The 24,516-nt window shown below is 38.4% G+C and overlaps 1 protein-coding gene across 5 annotated transcripts; it reads right to left on the bottom strand.

The window, feature by feature from the left end:
• Window positions 1-1,982: 1,982 nt before the first annotated feature.
• ZFP14 (ZFP14 zinc finger protein) lies at window positions 1,983-24,516 on the bottom strand. Of its 5 annotated transcripts, none has more exons than XM_036068053.2 (6): window positions 24,481-24,516; window positions 19,943-20,029; window positions 17,870-17,948; window positions 16,552-16,678; window positions 15,345-15,443; window positions 1,983-7,552 (listed from the first exon to the last, which is right to left on the bottom strand). In XM_036068053.2, the coding sequence occupies exons 3-6, from the start codon at window positions 17,897-17,899 to the stop codon at window positions 6,186-6,188; spliced, it is 1,623 nt and encodes a 540-aa protein (XP_035923946.1). In that variant the 5' UTR covers window positions 17,900-17,948; window positions 19,943-20,029; window positions 24,481-24,516; the 3' UTR covers window positions 1,983-6,185. The 5 variants fall into 5 exon arrangements, with proteins under 5 accessions (XP_035923946.1, XP_035923951.1, XP_077919413.1 ...); XM_036068058.2 differs by having other exon boundaries at window positions 15,345-15,440; XM_078063287.1 differs by lacking the exon at window positions 17,870-17,948.

The following is a 24,516-nucleotide window of genomic DNA, read 5'->3' as shown; positions in this document are numbered from 1 at the left end:
GGGAGACTGAGCAGGGAGACTGACAGGGGCCCCATTATTGTACATTAAGACACAAAGATGTCAGGGGTGCCTGGGTGGCTCAGTCAGTTAAGCATCTGACTCTTGGTTTCAGCTCATGATCTCCGGGTCATGAGATTGAGCCCCACACTGGGCTCCACAATCAGTGTGGAGTCTGCTTGAAGTCCTCTCTTTCCCTTTGCCCCTCCCCGCCAAATGAATAAAAAGAAAAAAAGACACAAAGATGTCAGACTTTTAAAAAGGAGAATGGAAATATAATAGAACCAATTAAGCATATATTACCTATGTACAAGAAAAATTAATGACATGTTTCCTTCTATCCTTTGGTGTAACAGGATATTTTTACTCATCTTTTCCAAGGAGAACTAAGAACTAAGACATCATTTTTCTTGTATATTGGTAAAAAGGAATATAGTCAAAACAAAATTCCCTTTGACTTGTAGCTCTGCTCTTATCAAGCCCACATTACAGAGATTCTTGGTGTCAGCCCAAGGTGATGACATCAAACACCCTCTCAACAAAAGCATTTGAGCATGAACATACAGCATTTTACTTACAAGCAAGAGCATATTTTTAGACTTGTAGATGATCTCTGGGACCCTGGAATGTCCTGCCTGATAGGAGTATCTTTGCTTGCTTGGGAGCTTTGGCCACCAGACAGTCTAGGCTGTGAGTTATGATGGGGGCTTTAGGACACACCGTTATCAGTTGTGAACTCTGGAGGAACTGGAGACTAAAGGTAAGAGTTTGAACCTTCAGAAGGAGCTGGAGACTAAAGATCAGCCTCATGGGAAGAATGTAATTGAACCCCAGGAACAACTCTGGCAACCAAAGGCTCAGGCAAGCTTTCCTGTGGGAATTATCATGTCATAACCAGGAAGAGGTAATGTCATCCCTGACTCCACAGGGAAAGGATGACTGGAAGCTCCACATTTGGATCCCTCCCATGGTTTTCCCTATGTATCTCTTCCTTTAGCTGATCTAATTTGTATCTTTTCACTGTAATAAAACTAATCATAGGTGCAGTATTTTCCTGAGTTCTGCGAGTTCTACTGAATTACTGAACGCAAGAGTGGTCATAGGAACCCTTGAAATTGTCAAGAGATTTGTATAATTCATCACATCAGCAAATTAAAGGAGAAAAACATGTTCACACCAACGGATGACAAGATGGCTTCTGACAAAATCCAGCAGGCATCAGGTAAAATAGGGACTGACTGAAAATAGTTATGAATAACAAAGACTACTCTAAATCAAAAGGCATTACACAAAATGTTTAAACAGATACATGATTTCCATTAAATTGGAAAAAAATGAGAGAAATGTATCCCCACTAATACTCAACATTATTCTGAAAATACCAGCTACTGCTATGAGAAATATAAATAAAATAAATATAAATATTGAGAGAACTCTTTTCTACTTGCAAATGCCATGAACATATGGCACAAAAATATAAGACTAGAAATAAAAAGTGTAAGATTATCTGGTAAGGTTGAGAATGAAACTATATCTAAATTTAAAATGTGAGCAAAACAGTAAATGCCATAACACAGTCATAACACAAGTCACCTTGAGAGAAAATAACTCCAATATTTATAAATGTGTAGTATCTGGAATATTTTACATATCATGAAAAATCAATGAGATAACCCCAAAGAAATAGAGAAAATGCATGAATTAAAAAAAAGCACTGTTAAGAGAAACATGACTGACCAATAAACACATATGAAAAAGATGCTCAAGTCACTTGTAATCAGGGAAATACTGAAACCAGTAACAGAAGTAGGAAAATCTAGATGCTCGTTTCAGTGATTAGAGAAATGCAAAATTAGTGCAGTGATGGAGCAACCATCTGGCAACATGTAAAGTGGAGAGTCTATACAACCTACAGAGAACAATTTCACTTCTAGATATGCACCTTAGATTCTTCACTCTTCAAAGAAATCAGAAAATACACAAAATGATATTTAATATAGCATTTTTATTACAATGAAAAATCATTTATGTCCTAATCACTATTTAACAGAATATTTAAGCATGTTTAATATATACATATCAAGGACCAAGCTAGAATCTTTTACATTCTATAGAAAAGCACTAGCCCTCAAGATTCAAGCAGGAAGCTTTCAGAGTATGACGTGAGTTACAAAGAAAAATGCCCTTTCCTCATCCCCTGCCAACACACTCACTCACTGTAATGTCTGAAATGATGGTCTTAAAGACATTCATTGTGGTAATGGAAGCATCTAACAAAGTGGTTCACATTCTAAAGATGGTACGAAGATACAGGGAATGAGAATTCCACAATGAAGTAAGTTTGAGATACACTGTGTTAAATAAAAATCTCTTTACTGTATCTTTTGACAAGCTGATGATGTGTACTTGGATTTCCCCACAAGCAAATGCTTTGCTGCATTTACACATTTTCCTAAGAAATCTTTTCCCAAATATCATCAAGGACTAGAATATCCCAAAACAAGTTTGTGGAGAACGCTGGGTTAAGGTCTTACACTCTGTTAAACACAGCTCTCCTGGAGATATCTGAAACTTGGGAAAGGCAAACACATGGATCTATTAGTGAAGACTGATTTTGTAATTAATTCTAAATAGAATTAAGATGAATAGAATCTTCATAAATGAAGCTGGTCTAGATTTTGCTTTTTAGGAGCCATCTTCATTCAGGTTTGTATCAGGATTATTTTAGCTGTGCAGAATTAATTGGTAGAATTTTGTGAAGGATTATCTATTTCTTAAAGCTTTTACCTGAACAACTATCAGACTTTTTCTTTCTTAAGCAGGGAGTTCATATATACATACACATTTGCTTGTTGGTCTATTTGAGTCAATTTTCATAACCTTCCTACAGAAATAAAAAGTACCTATATTTTAGGTATTAGAATACATATAGCGGGGCGCCTGGGTGGCTCAGTCGTTAAGCGTCTGCCTTCGGCTCAGGTCATGATCCCAGGGTCCTGGGATCGAGCCCCGCATCGGGCTCCCTGCTCTGCTGGAAGCCTGCTTCTCCCTCTCATACTCCCCCTGCTTGTGTTCCCTCTCTCACTGTGTCTCTCTCTGTCAAATAAATAAAATCTTAAAAAAAAAAAAAAAAAAAAAAAGAATACATATAGCCCATATATATAGTATTGTGTTGTAATTAAAACAAAATTTTCTGGATAATCTGTAGCTATGTCACCTTTATCACGGTCAATATTCTAAAGCATTATCTTTCATTTTCTTTTTCTTGATTGGATCTTCCAAAATCTTATCATTAGTACTGGATTAAATATACTGTCTAGTCCTTAATTTCTATTTTTAGTTATGCTTTGCTTCTCTTTTGTAGGTTTTATTCTGTTCTGTTTCTGGTTTCTTGACATAAGTATTCACTCCCTTAACACATTTATTTAGGTGACAGGCCCTGTGTTGACTGCTATGGATAAGGTGAAGATGATGAAGACTGGGTCCACAAATAAAACTTCCTTATAATGCATTAAAGGGGATGAATTTCTCACTGAACAGAACTTTGGTGACATCTAACATGTTTAGATGCACACATCTCATTAACAATCATTTCTAAGTAGTCTATAAATTTCAGTTTTGATTTTAAACATTTTATTACTGAAACTTTCAAACACATAAAAAAGTAGAAATATCAGAATGACGAACCCCCCAAAGCAAACCACTCCATGTCAGTAATTACCAACATTTTGCCAACCTACTTCCCAGCTCTCTTTGCCAATTCTTTTTCCTTTGCTGGAGTATTCTAATGCAAATTTTATATCTTACCATTTCTTAAATATGTAAGTATGTATCTCTAACACATAGAACCTTTTATCTTTTAATAACCACATTGACATTATCATCCCTAACAAAATATTTCTAAATATCATCTAATACTCAGTGCATGTCCATTGTCTCCAAAATGTCTTTTTACATTTTGTTCAAACTAGGTCCAAGCAATGCCCACGTATTGAATTTAGTTGATGGGTCTCTTAAGTCTCTTTTAATCTGTTAATTGTTGCCCTTCCCCTTTTCTTTTTCATGCCACTCATTACTTGAAGAAATCAGGGTCATTTGTTTCTTAGAATTTTACGCATTCTGGATCTGCTTGGCTACTTCCTTGTGGTGCCATTTACTTTGTTCATCTATTCCCCAAATTCTCGTTTTTAAAGAGTTTGATTCAAAGGTTTGCTTCCTTCAGTTCACTGTTTTGGCAATAAGGCTTTGTAGGCAGTGGTTTGTATTTTGTATTGCATTTTATCAGGAAGTGGATATTGTCTGATAGTCCCACTTTTATAGAGGTTAAAATTGATCAAAGGGCTCAGAGGTGGTCAGCTTGATAAATCCACTGTAAAGTTCTCACTATAAAATATTTCACCCAAGAGTTTTAATATTGACTGAAGATCATTTTCTGGACCCATTATTCCATTAGGGAACTAGAAAATGGTGATTTTTCTAATCCTATCATTCTTTCTGTATTTACTGATTTCTTAAAAACAAAACAAAACAAAAACCTTTTAATCTGAGGAGCTTTTGGTGGCCCTGAAACTTGGTTCACATGGAAAAAGCAAAATAAATGCTTATTTTTCCCCTTACCAATTTTCAGGATGAGTTGGTGCCCAAGCATCTTCCATTCCTGACCAAACTGTGCAGCTGTAACCAAGTAAACTATCAAACTACTAGTGGGGTCATGTCAAAAGACCCAACTCCCACTGGTTGAAGATGGGGCAATTTGAACATCAAACCATACACTGCCTGTAATGGAATGATGATCTTTCTTTTATATGAGTTTTACATACATGTATACGCACACACATGCGCACACATTATTAAATTTCCAACTGGTTTCCTTTCTGCCATCTTTTTGATGTTTCTAATTAAGCTTTCACAGTGGCCAGACAACAGGGATTGCAAAACATGTACTTTTTGGAATTTATTATGGGAAAATAATTTCGTATTTTTCTGATTCTTCAACAGTTGTACTCTTAACCTCACATTCATGACATTCGTAAGGTTTCTTTTCAGCATGAAATGATAGATGCAGTTCAAATGATGAAGAACTTCCCACATTCAATATAACCTCTTAGATTTTATCTGGAATAAATTATCTTAAGTTTAGTAAGTGCTGAGCAGTGACATGAGGCATTTCTACATTTACTACTTCTAGAGTAAATTCCTTTCATATGAATTCACTAACACTAATGATAACAATTGTAGATAATATTTACAGAAAACATGCTATGTGGCTGCTATTTTTCTAAGCATTAACTACTTAATCCTTAAGACAATCCTATTACACAGTGTGGCAGGCTGACTCTGAAATGGTCCCTACAGCCTGGTATTCATACTCTTGTGTAATTCTCTACCCTTGAGTGTGGGGTGACCCAGTAACTTGCTTCTAACCAGTAGAATACAGCAAAAGTGACTAAAAGGTGTTACTTTGGTGATTAGATCACACAAGATTATAGCTTCTATGACGCTAGTAGACTCTACTGCATTCTTGGCTTGCACACTTAATAATCAGTCATGTTGAAGAAGCCCATGTGGCAAGGAACTAAGGTCAGCCATCAGCCAGCTAGAAACTGTGGACCTCAGTGCGAGAGCCAACAACCATGTGAGGTTGGATATGGGGAGGTTGGATCCCTTCCCCTGTTGAGCCTTCAGATGAGACCGAACCCTGGCCGAAACCTTTAGTTTAGCTCTGTGAGAGACCCTGAAGCAGAAGACCCAACAAAGTTATGCCCAGACACCTGACCCATAGAAATTGTGAGATAATGTATATTATTTTAAGCTACTAAGTTTGTGGTAATTTATTACACAGCAATAAATAACTAATATACATAGGTACTATTATCACCATTTTACAAGTGAGCAAAATGAGGCACAGACATTTAAGTACCTTGTCCAATAACACACTGGTAATAAAGGAGTGAAATGGGGATAATGATAGATAAAGCTAAAGATTTCCCTACATTCGTTATATTATTCCCTCATACAAATCTGCTGAAGATAAACAATGTTTGAATGGTGATAGATGGCTTTTAAAGCAACATATTTTTTTCAATAATATAAAATTTCTTATGCTTAGTTGAAGCATGAAGCAAATTTCTCAAAAATGAATTTTCAGATATTCTGTAACATAATGTACAATTGAAGGCTTTCTCATATTAAACCCCATTATGAATTTTCTGATGTTGAGTAAGGTGTGAATGTTGTCTAAAGGCCTTCTTACATTCCTTACATTTGTAGGGTTTCTCTCCAGTATGAATTCTCTGGTGCTGAGTAAGGAATGAATAAAGTCTGAAAGCCTTACCACATTCCTTACATTCATAAGGTTTCTCACCAGTATGAATACTCTGATGCTGAGTAAGTTGTGACAGCAGTCTAAAAGGTTTTCTGCATTCCTTACATTCATAAGGTTTCTCACCAGTATGAATACTCTGATGTTGGGTAAGTTGTGAGAGCAATCTAAAAGCCTTCCCACATTCTTCACATTCATAAGGTCTCTCACCAATATGAATGCTCTGATGTGAAATAAGTTGTGAGTAACTACTAAAGGTCTTCCAGCATTCCATACATTCATAGGGTTTCTCACGAGTATGGATTCTCTGATGGCGAACAAGTTGCTGCCTTAGTCTAAAAGTCTTCCCGCATTCCTTACATTCATAGGGTTTCTCACCAGTATGAATACTCTGATGGACAGTAAGTTGTTGGCATATTCTAAAAGCCTTTCCACATTCCTTACATTCATAAGGTTTCTCACCAAAATGAATTTTCTGATGTACTCTAAGGTCTGGACCACATACAAAGGCTTTCCCACATTCCTTACATTCATAGAGCTTCTCAGCAGTATGAAGTCTCTGATGTCGAGTAAGGTGTGTACACTGCCTAAAGGTCTTCCCACATGCCTTACATTCATAGGGTTTCTCACCAGTGTGAATTCTCTGATGTCGAGCAAGTTGCTGATGCACTCTGAAGGCCTTTCCACACTCCTTACATTCATAGGGCTTTTCACCAGTATGAAGTCTCTGATGTTGAGTAAGTTCTTGGAGCACTGTAAAGGCCTTCCCACATTCCTTACATTCATAGGGCTTCTCACCGGTATGAAGTTTGTGATGTCGAATAAGGTGCGCACGCTGTCTAAATGCCTGCCCACATTCCTTACATTTATAAGGTTTCTCACCAGTATGAATTCTCAGGTGTTGACTAAGTGTTGAGCGACGAATAAAGGTCTTCCTACATTCCTTACATTCATACAACTTTTCTCCATTATGAACTCTCTGATATTCAGCAAGAAAATTATGCTTTTTGTAAGTGGTCATTTTTTCAGAAGTAATTTTCACTTGCCCAAAATATCCCTCTTGTGGTTCCTTTTGCCCCTCAATCTTGCCTTTGCATTCCCAATCATTTCTAAAAATGGAGTCCTGAAGACTATAGCTTTTAATTCTTTCCATTATCTCCCACTGGAATGAATATATTTCATAAATGTCCTTTTGTGGAGATAAAGTATTGGTCCTATATCTGGACTGCAAATCTGAAAGAAAACAGAAGGCAAACACACACTATTTTCCTGTGACAGAAGAAAGAAAACTTCTATAGAGAAATAAAAGGCACCTAAAATAATGCTTATTACAAGTGAATGGATTAGATATCTCTAAAACAGGCATTTCTGCTACAATACCACATATGTGTACCTAGAAAAACCCTTATCTTCTGCAAAATTACACACCAAAAAATTAAGAGTTTATGAAGAAAACGGCTAGAGAAGACCACTCAAACCCATGCAACTTTATTGGCAGAGCGCTAACAAATATAATAATTGATATTTCAAGAGATAACTCAAAAGGCAGTTCAACACGGCTGAAGGCCACTTCATGGATACTAAAATGCACACACAGAAAAGTGGAAAAGCTAGATTTCAGGTGCTGAGACATTGCAATGAACAAGAAGCCCTGAGGGGCGCCTGGCTGGCTCAGTTCAGTTGAGCCTCTGCCTTCGGCTCAGGTCGTGAACCTGGGGTTCCTGGGATCGAGTCCCGTGTTGGGCTCCCTGCCCGGTAAGGAGTCTGCTTCTCCCTCTCCCTCTGCAGCTGCCCCTGCTTGTGCTCTCTCTCTTTCTCTCAAATAAATGAATAAAATCTTAAAAAAAAAAAAAAAAAAGCCCTGAGCCAGCAAGGCTACCATTAAGGTGGGAATAGGGTAAAATGTAACCTGTCTCCAGCTACAAGCCATGCAAGGGTGATCGCATCTATCTCTGGGGAGAAAGTCCTGGATGTAGACACTTATTACTGATTTTTTTCATATAGAGGTGAAAGGGCCACCAACAATAAAATATCCCATTGAACGCTTTGCCTTTCTTGCTGAATGTTCTAAGTTTACTTCTATTCTGGCTTCATTCAAGTAGGAAAATGACCTGTGAACCAACTAACTCTCACATTATACTGCTATCATTCCCTATTCCATATCACTATTAAGCTAATTTGTACTGAGGGTTATTAATTGTATTATGGAACACACTGTATTCTCATACATTAAAAAAAGAGAAAAAAGGCAAAGGAAACACAGAGAATGGAGTCCAGGACTGGAGATAAGGCTGGTGATTAGGGAAAGAAGTTACATCAGTGATAAGAATCACCTGAAGATTTCTTAAAACTATACAGAAGCATTTTTAACGGACTGCAACATAAACTACAGGATTAAGTCCTGGGCATGTTTTTGTTTTGTACTTATTTAAATTCTCCAGCAAATGATTCTGATGCTGATCAATATTTGAGTCTCTCTACTTAAATGTTTTTAATGCTTTCTCTTTATATTTAGAATCAAATATAAATACCAGAACATGGATAATAAGCTGCTTATCTGCTTATCAACGCCTCTCATTTACTCTCTCTGTTCATGCCACAAAGGCCTCTTTTCAGCTCACAAAAGGCACTACCACTGTTCCCATTAAATAGGACCTTTCACAGGTTGTTCCTTCTTTGAGAAATCCTCTGCCTGCATGCTTGGCTTCCCTTCATCATCAGGTCTCAATCAAAAATCACTTCTTCCAAAAAGCCATTCCTGCTGATCCTGTTTATAACTATGCACTCTATATTCCATCCCAGCAACAGGTTGCTCTTCTTTGTCCCAATTTTGGAATATTTATAAATTTTCTCATTTGTTATTCTGTTAGTTTCTTACCCCTAAGCTTCCCTAGTGGCAGAAACAATCTGTAAAGTCCATTTACCATTAAATAACAAACCCCAAATACACAATGGATGTTACTCATTTATTCCCGTAATTACATAATCACTAATGAATATGTACATCTGTTTCTAAACTTTTAAAATGTACTACAATAGGGGCGCCTGGCTGGCTCAGTCAGTGGAGCATGTGACTCTTAGAGTTGTGAGTTTGAGCCCCATGTTGGGAGTAGTGTTTACCTAAAAAAAAAAAAAAAAAAATGTACTACAATGTTTTACTTTTCTCCACTAGAGTTTATACTATTACTTATCAGTGCTACATTTACTCAAATTTTTGTTCCTTCATACCTCCTCCAGGTGTTCCTTCCCATTTTATATAGCTAAAGCAAGGTTTGTACTTCCCAGAAAACTACCTCAAGTATCTTTCAATAATCCTAACATTGAAAGGCTTATGAAATCCTAAGCAAAAAGGCATGGGCAGATATTGAGTATAGCAGAATGACTGTCAAATATGGAATGGTACTTGGGATCACCTGAGTGCAAAAGAGTAAAAATAAAGGCTATGTTGGATATAGGCTCGAAACTAATGATCCAAAGATAATGGGGGACTTGCATGAGAAAATCTAGAAGTTGAATGAAATAAGCAAAGATATGGGGACAAGTGGGTAGGAGAGATAAGAAAGGTTTTTTTCTATGACTACAGTACAAATGTATAAAACTGCTGAAATGACTCAAAAGTCTCATCACTATGAAACATGAAGAGACTTTGAAACTATTCTAAACTCTTGATTATGGTGGTTACATAACTTTTTCATTTTTCAAAATTCATAAAACTAGGTACTAAAAAGAGTGAATTTTAATGTACATAAATTATATTTTATTAATTAACTAGACTTATAAAGTATTTTAAAAATGTAAACACAAAAAAAGATGTCAATTCCCACTAATTTGCAAAAATAATGCACTCTTAGGGAATATGTGGAAAATCTCCACCGTCTGCTCAATTTTGTTGTCAACCTAAAACTGCTCTAAAAATGAAGTCTATTAAGAGAGGGGTCCTGGAGCGCCTGGGTGGCTCAGTTGTTAAGCGTCTGCCTTCGGCTCAGGTCATGATCCCAGGGTCCTAGGATCGAGCCCCACATCGGGCTCCCTGCTCGGCGGGAGGCCTGCTTCTCCCTCTCCCACTCCCCCTGCCTGTGTTGCCTTTCTCACTATCTCTCTGTCAAATAAATAGATAAAATCTTTAAAAATATATATATTTTTTCAAACAAAACCTAAGAGAATTCATTGCCAAGCGGCACAATAAAAGAAATATTCAAGGATGTTCTTCAGGTACAGAGAAAATGATTCCAGATAGAAGCATGGCAGTGCAGAAAAAAATGAGGAGCACTGTAAGAGGTAAACATGTAGGTAAATCTAAATCAATATTGAGGTGCCTGGGTGGCTCAGTCTGTTAAGTGTCTACCTTTGGCTCGGGTCATGATCCTGGGGTCCTGGGATCGAGCCCTGCATCAGGCTCCCGGCTCAGCAGGGAGCCTGCTTCTCCCTCTCCCTCTGCTGCTCCCCTTGCTTGTGCTCTCTCTCTCTCAAATAAATAAATAAAACTAAATAAATAAAATGTTACTAATATCTTCACAATATTGGGAAAGATATAAAGGAATTAATTTAAGGTACAATGTAGTAAGTAAAGAATCCATGTTTTAATCTCTAGGGCAACTCTGAGAAGAAAACTAAAAGTATACGTAACTAATACACTCAAGAGGCAAAGCTAAAATCGAAATTATTTCATTAATCCAGAAAAGGCAGGAGAGGAAGAAAAGGAAGAAAGAATAAGTTGAACAAATGGAAAAAATTAGGAAGATAGTAGATTTGCACCTGAATACATAAGAAAATTACTTAAATGTAGATGGATAAAATAACATCAATTAAAGGACAAAGATACTTCTTATCCATATTGGAGGAAGGACGCTGTGTGAGGAGTCCAATCCGGGTAAAGAGGGCATCCACCGATCGGGGCAGCCTCAGGCAGGTTGTTGAAATCCAAGTAAGGTGAGGAAAGTATCCAGACAGAGGAGCAGACCAACATGTACTGGGCACATCCTACCATGAATCTAACTCTACCTCCCATCACTACCATTCCAATCAAAACCACTATAATCTTCAACCGGGACAAAAGAAATAACCTCCTAACTGGTCTTCCTTCTTCCCATCTTGCCCCTATTCAATCTGTTCTCCATAGAGTGATAATTATAAGACAAATCAGCTTATGTAATTCCCCTGCTCAAAAGTTTCCAATGGCTTTTTTCACATTTAAAAGTCACATGCCTTACCTCTGAATAATCCTCATCATTCTGGCCTTTTTGCTGTTCCTCAAACATACAAAACTTACATCTCCTGATCCAAGGCCTTTGCATGTGCTGTTCTATCAGGACTGCTCTGGCTTTAGATATTCCTATAACTTGAGCTCTTTTTTCATGTCTCCACTCAAATATCACCTCCTTAAAAAGCCCTAACCACCCTAACACAAATGTGTCTACACCTGCCAATTTCTATTCCCTTGCTCTTCTCACTTAATAATACTTGTCACCACCTAATATTATTTATTCATTTACTTGTTTACTTCATGTCCTTACTCCTATTAAAATGTAAACATGACTGCTGGAACCTACCACTCTTGTTCACAATTGTTCCACCGGGGGCTAGCACAGTTCATGGTTCCGACCAGATACTCAATGAACGAATATATTTGTAGGCAACAAAAGACATATAAACTAATCAAAACAGAAGCCAGAAAGAAACTGGATCCTATATAGATAGATATTGCTATGGACTGAATTGTGTCCCGCCCCAAATTATACATTGAAGCCCTGACCACCCACCCTGACTATATTTGGAAATAGTGTTTTTAGAAGACAATTAAGGTTAAATGAAGTCATAAAGCTTCTAATCCAATAGGACTGGTGGCCTTATAAGAGGTCTCTCTCCCTCTCTCCTCCTCCTCCTCTCTCTCTGCCATGTGAGGACAATGTGAGAAGGGAAGATCTGCCAGAAAGGAAGAGAGCCATCATCAGAGCCCCCAAATGCTAATCTCAGACTTCCAACCTCCAGAACAATGGGAAACAAATTTCTGTTGTTTAAGTCACCCAATCTATGGTATTTTGTTATGGCAGCTCAAGCTAACACAGATTTATATATAAATGAATTATAGTCATTGACAATAAAAAGGAGTAGCCCCTCTCTTTGTTCAAATTTTTTACCCATCATCCCTAATGGGACATTTTTGCTTCCTTTTTATTTTGAAAAAACTGTAGATTCCTATGAGGTTGCAGAGAAATATACAGGAAAGTCTGATGCAACCTTCACCCACCCTCTCTCAATGTTAACATCTTACATAACCATAGTATAATATTCAAACCAAGAAATTCTCCTAGTTTCCCTCTAAAAACTTTATATTTAGCTTTCATTTATTTTAAAGTTTATTTTCTTATTATTTTTAGTAATCTCTACACCCCACAACCCCAAGATCAAGAGTTGCATGCTCCTCTGACTGAACCAGTCAGGCATCCCTAGCTTTCATGTTTTTTATATAAAATTTATATTGAATTTAAAAAATTTTTATTTTTCAAGTTTAGCTTTTATATTTGGCTTTTTGTATTTTTTATGTTTAGTTTTCATATTTAGGTCTAAAATACATCTTAATTTGGGGAGGAGGTAGGGGGTCAGGATTTTTTTCCCAGTTATCCAGCACCATTTGTTGAAAAAACTTTCCCTTCCCCATTGGAATGTTTTGGTGCCTTTGTCAAAAAATAAATGATCTTTTAAGTGTGAGTTCTACCTCTAAGGTCTTTGTTCTGTTCTGTCTGTTTATCCTTATCCAATACTCAATGTCTTGATTACTGTAGTTTTATTTAAGATTTATCAATTTGAGAGAGACAGAGAGATAATGTCAGCGGGGGACGGAGGGAGAGAATCTCAAGCAGACTCCCCACTGAGTCTGGAGCCTGATGCAGGGCTCGCCCTCATAACCTGAGCTGAAGCCAAGAGTTGGACACTCAACATACTGAGCCACACAGGCGCCCATTGATCACTGTAGTTTTTTTTTTTTTTTTTTTTTTTTAAGCTTTTATTTATTTATTTGACAGAGAGAGAGCACAAGCAGGGGAGCTGCAGGCAGAGGGAGAGGGAGAAGCAGACTCCCCACAGAGCAGGGGGAGCCTGATGTGGGGCTCAATCCCAGGACCTCAGGATCATGACCCGAGCCAAAGGCTTAACCAACTGAGCCACCCAGGTGCCCCTGATTACTGTAGTTTTATAATGAATCTTGAAGTATCTTGAAGTCATGTAGTCTAAGTCCTATAATATATTCTTCCTTTTCCAAGATTATCTTAGAAATGCTAAGACCATTGTTTTTCCGTATCAATTTTGGAATCAGCTTGTTAAAACTATAAAATTGACATTTTAACAATACTGAGTCTTCCCATCCCCAAACAGTCTCTTTACACTTATTTAGGTCTTTAATTTCTCTTAGCAATGTTCTATGATTTTTTGTGTGGAGGTCTTGCATGTTTTGTTAAATTTATTCCTTAGTATTTTTGGTTTTTGACACTAATGTAAATTAACTTAATTTGCTTTTAATCTTCTTAATTGACTTAATTTACTTTACTTTAAATTCCTTATTTTTTTCACTTCTAGTATATGAAAACACAATTGATTTTTATATATTAACTTTGTATCCTGTGATCTTATTGTGATCTTCATTTATTACTTTGAGTAGTTGCTGTTTTGATTCGTTAGGATTTTCCATCTACATAATCATGCCGTCTCCAAACAGAGTTTAACTTCTTCCTTTTTGATTTTATGTCTCTTATTTTCCTTGCCATATTGCAATGCTAGGACCTTCAATACAATGTTAAATAGATACGGGAAAAGTGGGCACCTTTGCCTTGTTCCCAATCTTAGAGGGGAAATTCTTCAATCAAGTATGATGAAGTTTATGATGTAGTGTTTTTCTTTAAGCAGTATTTTTTGAGGAAGTTCTCTTCAATTTCTGGTTTCCTGAAAATTTTCATCATGAATGGATGCTGAATTTTGTCATATGCGATTTCTGTATCTATGGACACAATCACATGGTTTCTCTCATTCCTGTTAATACGGTGAATGACATGGATTAATTTTTTTCACACTAATTAATTTTTGAATGTTAAGCCAAGCTTGCATTCCTGGGATAAACCCTACTTGATCATCATTTTTATTGCTGGATTTAATTTACTAATATTTTCTCAAGGATTTTACATCTATGTTCATGAAGGATAATGAGCCTGTAATTTTTTTTCCCTGTAGTAATTCGTCAGGACATAGTATACGAGTTACACTATTTTCGGAAAATGATTTGGGAGCTGTTCTTTCCTTTTCTGAAGGAAATTGTGTAACACTGCTGCTAGTTCTTCCTTAAATATTTAATAGAATTCACCAATGAAGCCATCTGAACCTGGTGTTTTCTTTGTGGAAAGATTTCTGATAATGAATTCAATTATTTTGATAGATATAAGATTACTCATTTTTTTTTTATCTTGTATCAGTCCTGGTAATTATGTTTTTCAAGGAGTTTTTCCATTTCATTTAAGATGTCCAATTTATTGGCATAAGATTACTTATAGTATTCTCTCACTATTCTTTTAATGCCTACAGGGTGTTAAGTGATAACCCAGTTACTCTTTCATTCCTAGTATTAGCAATTGTTGTTGTCTTTTTTCTTTTTTCTCGGTGAGTCAAGCTAGTGTTTACCAACTTTGTTGATCTTTTCAAGGAATCAACTTTTGGCTTTATTAATTTTCTCTACTTTTTCTATCTTGTTGATTTCAGTTCTTATGTTTATTTGTCATCTTTTTTTCTTCTACTGAGAACAGCTCCTCTCTTTGAAGTAGGAGAAAAATATGAGAAATGAGAAAAAGAGAGTTGTAATCAAGATCAGTATGAAGTTCCTTTGGTGTCCAGGTTTAAAAGATTTTAATTTGCTTCCCAGGTCTCAGGCCTTTCCTCCGCAGGCCATGGGCTTCTGAAGAGAGATTTCCAACATCTCAAGGCTAACAGGCTTGGCTAATTATCTGCAGTAATTAATTCCCCATCCTGCTCAGCCCTCACTCACCAGAGTAGTGTCTTCTGGTCCCTTCCCTCACGACCATCCAGGGCTCTTTCCCTTCATCCAATAAGGTAATCACATCTGGTTTAGAAATGGAAGGTTCTGCTTAAAAGATAATGTGACATGAAATTATAAGTCCAAAAGTCAGGTTCAAATCTGGTTAAGTTCGTGATTAACTACAGATCAAAATGGTACTTTATAAAGCCTAAGAGCAAAGAAATGCAAGGGAGTTGAAGAGCACTCATATTAGGGTAACTTTAGGAGCACAAGGAACAGATGGTTAAGAACAGGCCTTAATATAATTTAAACTCATACTAGCGCTGTTGAGAGGCAGTCTTGTGTAGTGGTTGAGAACACAGAGTCTGGATCCAGACTGCCTGAGTTTAAATCCTGCCTTTGTTGCTGTGTTACCTCAGCCAATTATTAACCTTCTATGCCTAAGTTTTCTCATCTGAAATGAGGATAATCATTGTATATTTCTCATTGAGTTGTGAGAATTAATTAATAACGCATAATGCTCAGGATAGTATCTAAGTACAAATATATGAAGTTATATATACACAAACACATATAGACACACACACCTATGTGTGTGTATTGGCTATTTTTATTGTTATCAATTTGCTGACAGGAGAGTGTACTTCTTCTGATCCTTTCTAGGATTATTTATTCAATATTAAATGCAAAGTTCTTAGTTTTTAAATTTCAACCACAGAGCAGGTAGAACTGAATATGTCTGTTATAGGAAACAGAATGTGTTTACTTGAGTTTTAAACGAACTTTGTGGATCCATTTCATACTTTTTAAGTTCTATAGGCTCCCCTGATTTTTAGAGAGACTCAAAACCCCTGTGTTTAGGTACTCTCCTTGCAGGTGGATTAGAAAGGAGTGTTAAGGATTTGTATCAATTCTGGGCTCAAATATAATGTAAAATCTGATTTCTTGGACAATGCTTCTGTTGTAAGCAACCCAGAATTCAAGCCCAGCCCTTGGATACCAATGAAACAAGTAAATTACAGAGCCTGAAGAAAAATCTGAAGGGCATAGCCGGATGAAACTGATGAAGTATTAAATGGAGGAGCCTATTTCCAACCTAACAAAGCTAAAACCATTCCTTTGGAACAGAGAGAAAAAAATTTATCTAGTTTCTCAAAACATTTTCCTAAAATTGACAGTAGAGAAAGTCAACAGAATTTGGGATAAATAGCCTTACCTAGTGAGATGAAATTGCTATAATTCTCCCACATCACATCCCTATATAAGTCCCTCTGAGCTGAGTCCAGGAATTCCCATTCTTCCTGTGAGAAGTCTATGGCCACGTCCCTGAATGTCACTGAACCCTGAAAAAATAAGACTCATGTATTACCTGTGAAAATAAATGAAATATTTTTTAAATGAAAAGGGAGGAGATCGAGAACTGCAATGCAGAGAAGGGTTCACATAACAAGCAAATGGGGTAGGGCTTATGTGTTGGGGACGGTAAGAAAATCAGTATCACTGAAGGAGAGTTCTACATGTCTTGAACAATCCTGTGGCTGCAGGTAAGATTAACTTTTTACCCCAAAATATCTGGAAATGAATAAAATAAGCAAAAAAAAAGTCCCAATTAAATGAAACCCTAAACACAAGACTTCTACAAGCTCTGTGCCTCCACAACAAATTCATGGGAAACGTCTTCCCCCTTCTTTTCCCTTTAATGATCGTGAAAAAATATTGATAAAAACTTCTCCCAAATGTACTACAATATCTCTTCTAAGAAAATAGACTCAAGGTCATCATAAAGTCAGATTTTCTTACAAACATTTTCCCTATAAGGACCACTTCTTTAGTCAACTTTAAAGAAATTGCTACATGGTAGTCCACGTTTTGAATATATCAGATTCAGTCTTTTTCTTTTCGATTTAGATATTTTAATTCAGTTCAATTTCAAAAATCTTCCTCAGCTCTCACAGCCTACATTATCTATTACTTATGCGTCTGGATGACCTTCTTAGTCTTTATCATCCGTCATCCCTCACTGAACACCCTTCCTCATTCCTGAGTTAGAGGATACTGAACCATGATGACGTCACTCTGGACCAGTGGTTTTCAATAAGGAGTGATTTCACTCCCCAGAAGACATCTGGCCATGTCTGGAGACAATTTTGGTTGTCACCACTAGGGGGGAAGGGGTGTGTTACAGGCATCTAATTGGTAAAGGCCAGGGATACCGTTAGATATCCAGCAATGCAGTGGACAAGCCCCCACAATGAAAGATTCTCTGGCTCAAAATATTAATAGTCCCAAGGTTGAGAAACCTTGCTCTAAACCCGTACATCCCATAAAATTACACAATGGACTTTGCTCCTGGTATTCTTCTCTCAGGGTTTGCAGGAGATGATTCTTGATCTCTCTTTGCAGTTCTGTTCTGATTACCTCCTAATCACCCCACTGGTGAGGGAGAGATCCCCTGCCCTAAATATTATGAGGTGGCTCAATGCCTGACACTGGACAGATGAGATTGACAGCATTTATTAGACATGTATACTCACAGCCCAGGGGAGGAGAACACCACACGTCATGCAGGGCCACACAGGGGTTGCACTCAGGAATGGAGTGAACAAGCAGGGTCTGTGGGAGGCAGGCTTTGTAGTAAAAAGAGGGTAAGGTGTCCCTGATTCCCGCAGGAGGACGTGACTGGTTTGTTTGAGTAATTCTGTGGGCCGGCAGGGAGGTAGAACCCTTTAGAGTGAGGACCAGGAGGGGTTTAGGTCATCTGCCTGATAGGAAAGCTAGCCAGGTGGGAGTCTTTTCTGCTGGGTGGAGAACTTATTTGGCAAAAGCAGGGAAACTCATGATTGGGCCTTTGGAGCCCTGTTAAGATATCAAGTCAGCATATGAAATTTTAGGCCTTACAATATAAGGCCCCAATTACATCCCTAACGAATCCACCCCATCCCAAAAGCCTTACATACATACCATAAGATCTCAACACATACAGAGACTGAGACCAGCCAACACTAAATCTCATCTTATGTACTTGGAAAACTCACATCTGTGAAGAAGTCTGGAGTTTTCCCTCTAGGCAGTCAAACAGGACCAAATTCTCTCTTTCATCAAACCACCAATCTTCAAGGAAAGTTTTCAAAACAAGGATCTCCCACTTAATATCAATAACCCATTCCTGAATATCAGACATTCTAACACTACATTATTAGACAGGTACCTATTTTCCCATCATTTTAAAGCGAAGAACTCCACTGCATTATACATCAATTCCAAGCTTCCAAATAGCCTCACAGCTCCCTCCAGCATAGAATTACATGGGTTAGTTATTGCACACGTATCTTTAGCTTTAGTATTTTCATTGTCTCTTTTACTGAATTCACTTTTCTCACTTGCTTTGTGTCTTTCCCCACAATTTCTTCAATACTTCCCCAACTTTTTGGAAACTCATTTTATACTACACGAGAACTACATGTTAAGTGCACTATGAAAATGCACTTCAACAAGAACCTAACACTCAGTTATGACTCACACTCAGTATGATGCTCTAACACCCCCATTCTCACCAGCAGCACCAGATACACACATCTCTTTAATGATATTTGCATGCATCTCAAAACATGTGCAGATGGTTCTGAGAGTCTAGCAATTATATGTGAAATATAACAAGACTCTCTTGCACATCATTTTTTGTTAAAAAAGGTTGTACTGAACCATACAATTTCACTTATTTAAAGTTCTAAAAATAGGCAAAATTCAATTATAATGTTAGAAGTCAGGATAGTGGGGGCGCCTGGGTGGCTTAGTCGGTTAAGCAGCTGCTTTCGGCTCAGGTCATGATCCTGGCGTCCTGTGGGATCAAGCCCTGCATTGGGCTTCCCTGCTCAGCAAGGAGTCTGCTTCTCCCTCCTTTCCTTCCCCCACTCATGAGCTCTCTCTCTCTAATAAATAAAATAAAATCTTAAAAAAAAAAAAGAAGTCAGGATAGTGGTTATATCTGGGCTGGGTGGGCAAGGAGTGACTGAAAGGGGGGCATCTGAGGTACTAGCAATATTCTCTTTCTTGACCTGAGTGCTGATAGCACAGATATGCTCAATTTATGAAAATTCATTCAGCTACACACTTAGGACTTGTGCACTTTTCTCTATTTACATGTCAATAAAAAGCTCAAAAACTTTGAAAAGATGTCAAATTGTGTACTGGGGACACAAATTTTTCCTACATAAAAACCAGACTAAAAATCACTGTATTCAGAGAAATATACTTTCTCTGAAGTTTAAATCTTAAAATCAAAAGCTGTTCTATTGGAAAATGTTAACAAGGGGACATTCTACAGAGAATGCCTACATTTTTCTCAAGGCATTTCACTTTTGCTCCCTCATGGCTCTTGACAGAAGATTTTGGAGCTAGGAGATGGTCCACATTAGTGCAGAAGAGGGAAGGGCACGTAGAAAGGACACTGGGTTATTTGTCCCCAACCTTCACAAGACTAAAAGTAACTAAAGCAAGTTCTTGGGCAGAGTTCTGTTAAATAAGAAGTTTCAGGATAAGGAATGAGTATGTACACATGACCTAGAGATCAACAATATTTCAAAAAGGAGAAAAGAACATCAACTTACATGGGCCATGGTTTCGAAATGCAAGAACTGGTCAGTCCTTTGCAAGATTTCTCTTTTGGAGAACTGCAGAGCCCTGATAAGCCAGATCTGGAAGAAAAAAAAGAGGCCATGAAATCAAATGTAACTCGGAGATCCCAAAATGACTTATGTTAATGAGATTTTTTCTTTTCCCTTCCTACTTCCTAACTATTCTCCACCACTATAGCCACCCTGATCCCACACTCACAACGACTAGAGGAGACTATAAGAAGTCTGAAGAAATCCAAGCCCTGAGAAGATCCAGCTGAACAATGATGGGTTTGGTATAGAAGCCTGAGTATTTCGGAGGAGGATTCCCCATCTGGCAATGTAGATCTGGTCCTGACGTTGGACTCCTCCTCCCTCCAGTACTTTTCAGGGCTGAGAAAGGGCATACCACCCATATACAGCCTCTTGAGCCCCCAGGATCCTGCCTGAACTTCCTAAATACAAAGCCTGAAAACCACACAGACTGAGCCTGGCAGCTGCTGCCACTGGCCTTTCCCCAGCCCAAACAACTCACTACCCTGTTTCCCAATCAGGACCTCTCACACCGTGACATCCTTTGCACCACCCCCTCTCATACTATGACCACTGCACTTAGTCAACAACATTCATGGAGAACTGTTACGTGATGGGTGCTTTATGTACATCACCCCATGACCCTCAGCACTGCTCTACTATGTATTTCTTCTCATCTCTCAGTGGATCAGGAGACCAACGCTCAGGGGTGAAATCATTTGCCCAAATTCACAGTGATTAAGTGGCAAAGCTTTGTTCTGAGTTCACATTTCTCTAACTAAAAAGTCATCTTTGGTTTTTGCCTCTGAAGACTAGATTTCTACTTCACTGAGAGGAACCTGAGCAAGGGCAATTCACTAAAAAAAAAAAGAAATAACCTTTCAAAAGATACTAAGCATCACTACTAATTAACGAGATGTGTGTAAAACACACACACAAAAATTATACTCTTACAGTGACAGGGCTGGGAGGTCTAAAAGACTGATGATGTCCCAGATTAGCAAGGTCACGAGGAAATGGGCACTGTGTTGGACCAAATTTAGAACTATGTGAAGCAGCATTTAAACATTATAACCCTGTAAACCCTATGAACCAGTTCCCAGAACTCCACTTCTAAGACTAAAGAAACTATTTGCACATGTATATAAAGATATTGGCAGAGGTATGCTGACAGGTATGGTTTACAATGAATAAAAGCTGAAAAGAATCTAACCGGGGAAATGATTAAATAGTAGTGCATCTATATCACTGAAAACCAGGCACATACTAAAAAGTGATGATGTTGCCCTAATTTTGATGAAATGGGTGAAGCCAGTGTGTTTAAAAAAAAAAAATCCCATGGGGCACCTGGGTGGCTTAGTTGGTTAAGCGTCGGACCCTTGATCTTAGCTCAGGTCCTGATCTCAGGGTTGTGAGTTTGAACCCCTAGTAAAAAAAAATTAAATCAATCAATCAATCAATCCCAACATGTGTGGCATTAAATTCTTGTGACAGAAAAAAAATCACATATATGCCTAGAAGGACCTGTTAAAATGTTTACAGAACAGCCAGCAACACTCACCACCATATTAAACACAGTGTGAACCTAACATACACAACTATGCCAAATAAGGCAAAAATTTCCCCATTTCAAGGTTTTCTTTAAGTCTTCTGTTGAACTGAGAAAAAAGCCCAGGATACTCTAAGAATAGCTGTTCTTTTTTCCTGAGTGACTTTTCTTTCTTTTTCTTTTCTCTCTCTCTTTTTTTAAAGATTTTATTTATTTATTTGACAGAGAGAGACACAGTGAGAGAGGGAACACAAGCAGGGGGAGTGGGAGAGGGAGAAGCAGGCTCCCCGTTGAGCAGGGAGCCCGATGCGGGGCTCGATCCCAGGACCCTGGGATCATGACCTGAGCCGAAGGCAGATGCTTAACTGACTGAGCCACCCAGGTGCCCCAAGTGACTTTCAGAATACAAATCTCAGCTCTGCTAGTTATTAACTGTGATCTTGGACATGTTACTTAACTTTTCAGCCTTAGCCACCTCCCATAAAAAAAGGTGGTAATTATAGATTCTATCTCAAAAGGTTGTTATGAGGATTAAATAAGACATCACATATAATAAAGCACTTCAAGTAGCAAATAAACATTAAATAAAAGTCAGTTATATCGGGCGCCTGGGTGGCTCAGATGGTTAAGCGTCTGCCTTCGGCTCAGGTCATGATCTCAGAATCCTGGGATCGAGTCCCGCATCGGGCTCCCTGCTCAGCGGGGAGCCTGCTTCTCCCTCTGCCTCTCTCTCTCTCTCTGTCTGTCTCTTACGAATAAATAAATAAAATCTTAAAAAAAAAAGTCAGTTATATCACTGAAGATGAAGAATATTACATACTTTTTCCCAGAATTATTAAAGAAAATTCTCTTCTGCTTTCCTTCTTCCACAAAAATTTGAGCTTCTCAGCCTTGCTCTCTTATAATTCTAGCTAATAAATTTCAAACTTCACATTGATAAGCAATTCCTCCTGATTAACAACAATTTACAAAAGGGGGTTCGTGGATGGATGAAGCCAATGTGGGGAAATCCTCACAATTTTTGGATCTGGGTGATGAGAAAAAAGATGGAATTACAACATAATAGTAACAATTAAATCTACTGAGCACTTATTATGTGTCAAGCATTATCTTAGGGCTTTATATATATTAATTCATCTATTCATAGCAATCCTATACAGCAGTTTCTATCGTTATCCTCTCACAGATGAAGGAACTATGGCACAGAGATGAAATAAATTACCCCAATTTCACCCAGCTCTAATGGGGTAGTTTTAGGACCAGAACACTGGTAATTTAGCTCCGTAACTAAACTGCCTCTCATAAGAACACATAAATAATATGGCCTGACCACTCATGCTGTCAAAAACTTCAACCCATTTCTCAAATTTCTACTAACATCTTCCATTCCCTTCCCTTGTTAACACAGACCTCTCCATTAAAAACCCTGTCACATTTCAACTCCTTAAAAGCCTCAAAAGCAGAAAACCCTGTCACCAATCAAACTATCTCCTACCTTTGCCTGCTTCTGAATTCAGGGCAGTGGTGAAGATCAAAGACACCTAGCATATGATTCTAACTAAACTGTAATCCTCTCAACAAATCAAAGCCTAAAATAAAGCTCTGCAGTTGGCCTCCCCCATTCAGGAGGTTTATTTGCAAACCATTTAAATGATTAGAAAGAAACAGCTCAGAGAAGGAATTAAATGATTGCCAAATGTTTATGTGAATACCCACTGGAGAGGAGGCAGGAGGTAACCTCATCACTCCTATCATTCACTGGGAAAAAAGAGCAAAGCACCAGGTCTACGGATAGGATATTTCCCGAGTTAAAGCCTAACCAGCTAAAGACTACCTGGAACAAACCTGTATAGTCCAACAAAATCACATTTATTGACTCAAGAGAAGGAGGAAATTCTACAGGAAGGGTTGGAATGCAATGGAAGAGAAGAAAAGCTCTTTTGTAAAGGGTTGAGTTCCAACTGAAGGATTTTGAAGGATGTATGGGAAGCAGGGAACAATTCCCGAATGGTTGCGGTTTCTGAGATGAGGGATTAATTGGAGAGTAAGGGTTATCTTGAAGGGAGGGTAGTTTAGCAATTGGGTATCTCCAGTAATAAAATAAAAAATGGCAAAGCGAGTCTGGAGCATCACTGGTAAAACAGCTGTAATCTTTCAAAGAGGGAGTTGTTACAGCATTTCACAATTGCATGAAATAATACTTTCTATTAATTTTGCAGCTGGCTTTCCCTGTCTCTTCTCTCCCAGCGTGATTAAAGCAAGGGCTGCTTTTTTCTCTTTTCAGTCCGCACTGATTTTCACCATTCTTTTCCAGGAGATGCAAATGTTTCCATGTCCAGAAAAATAAAAGTTACATTTCGCGGAACAAAGAAGATATAGACATACAGATGCTTATCGCCTCCTTTCTTTCTCCTTCCTAAAGATCAGCAGGATTGGGGAAAAGAGACGGGAACCTTGAGGCACTGAGCCTTTCTTGGCACTCAGCCCCGCCTGGCTAACTCAGAGCACACCGCCGCTATCACACTTGCTCCCACCATCCACCACGCACATAACACGATGGAACTAAGAGGGAGTCCGGGGTAAAGCTCAGCCTTCCCGGTATCAGAGAAAGGCCGAGTACAAAGGCCAAGTCTGGAATCTGTCTCCGAAGTCATGGTAGTTTCCTTACGAGGGAGCTCTGATTAAGCTGTGGTTCTGAGACCTGCAGTTCTCAGGACTGCGTCTTTTTGTTGGGGGCCTTCACTCTGGGGTTCATACATCTAACTCGGAGCCATTCTGGGCCGAGGGATATGTGCAGCCCTTAAGCGGAAAGGGAAAGGACGCCTCAGGGCACCCGATGCCCAGTCAGCGTCACAAATTCCACAGTCAGTTCAACCCGGTTCACACAGAGGCCCGCGCCGCCCCCACGCCGCCCCCGCGCCCATTTCCTCAATGCACGCGACCAACTCACCTCTCCGAGCCGACACCAGCAAGAAAGCCGGAAGGA

This window comes from Halichoerus grypus, chromosome 15 (genome assembly GCF_964656455.1).
Source record: "Halichoerus grypus chromosome 15, mHalGry1.hap1.1, whole genome shotgun sequence".
Classification (NCBI taxonomy): Eukaryota; Metazoa; Chordata; class Mammalia; order Carnivora; family Phocidae; genus Halichoerus; species Halichoerus grypus.
Note: the sequence above shows the minus strand (reverse complement) of the source record. Positions and strands in the feature narration are given on the sequence as shown.

What these genes read in the sequence shown, in the direction of transcription:
- ZFP14 (XM_036068053.2), bottom strand. Translation starts at nt 17,899, where the DNA reads ATGACGTGTGGTGTTCTCCTCCCCTGGGCT. An exon ending in GTGTTCTCCTCCCCTGGGCT is followed by an intron (nt 16,679 to 17,869) that starts GTGAGTATACAT and finishes TTATTTTTTCAG; the next exon opens with GGTTCAGTGACATTCAGGGA. An exon ending in GACCAGAAGACACTACTCTG is followed by an intron (nt 7,553 to 15,344) that starts GTGAGTGAGGGC and finishes GTTTTCTTTCAG; the next exon opens with ATTTGCAGTCCAGATATAGG.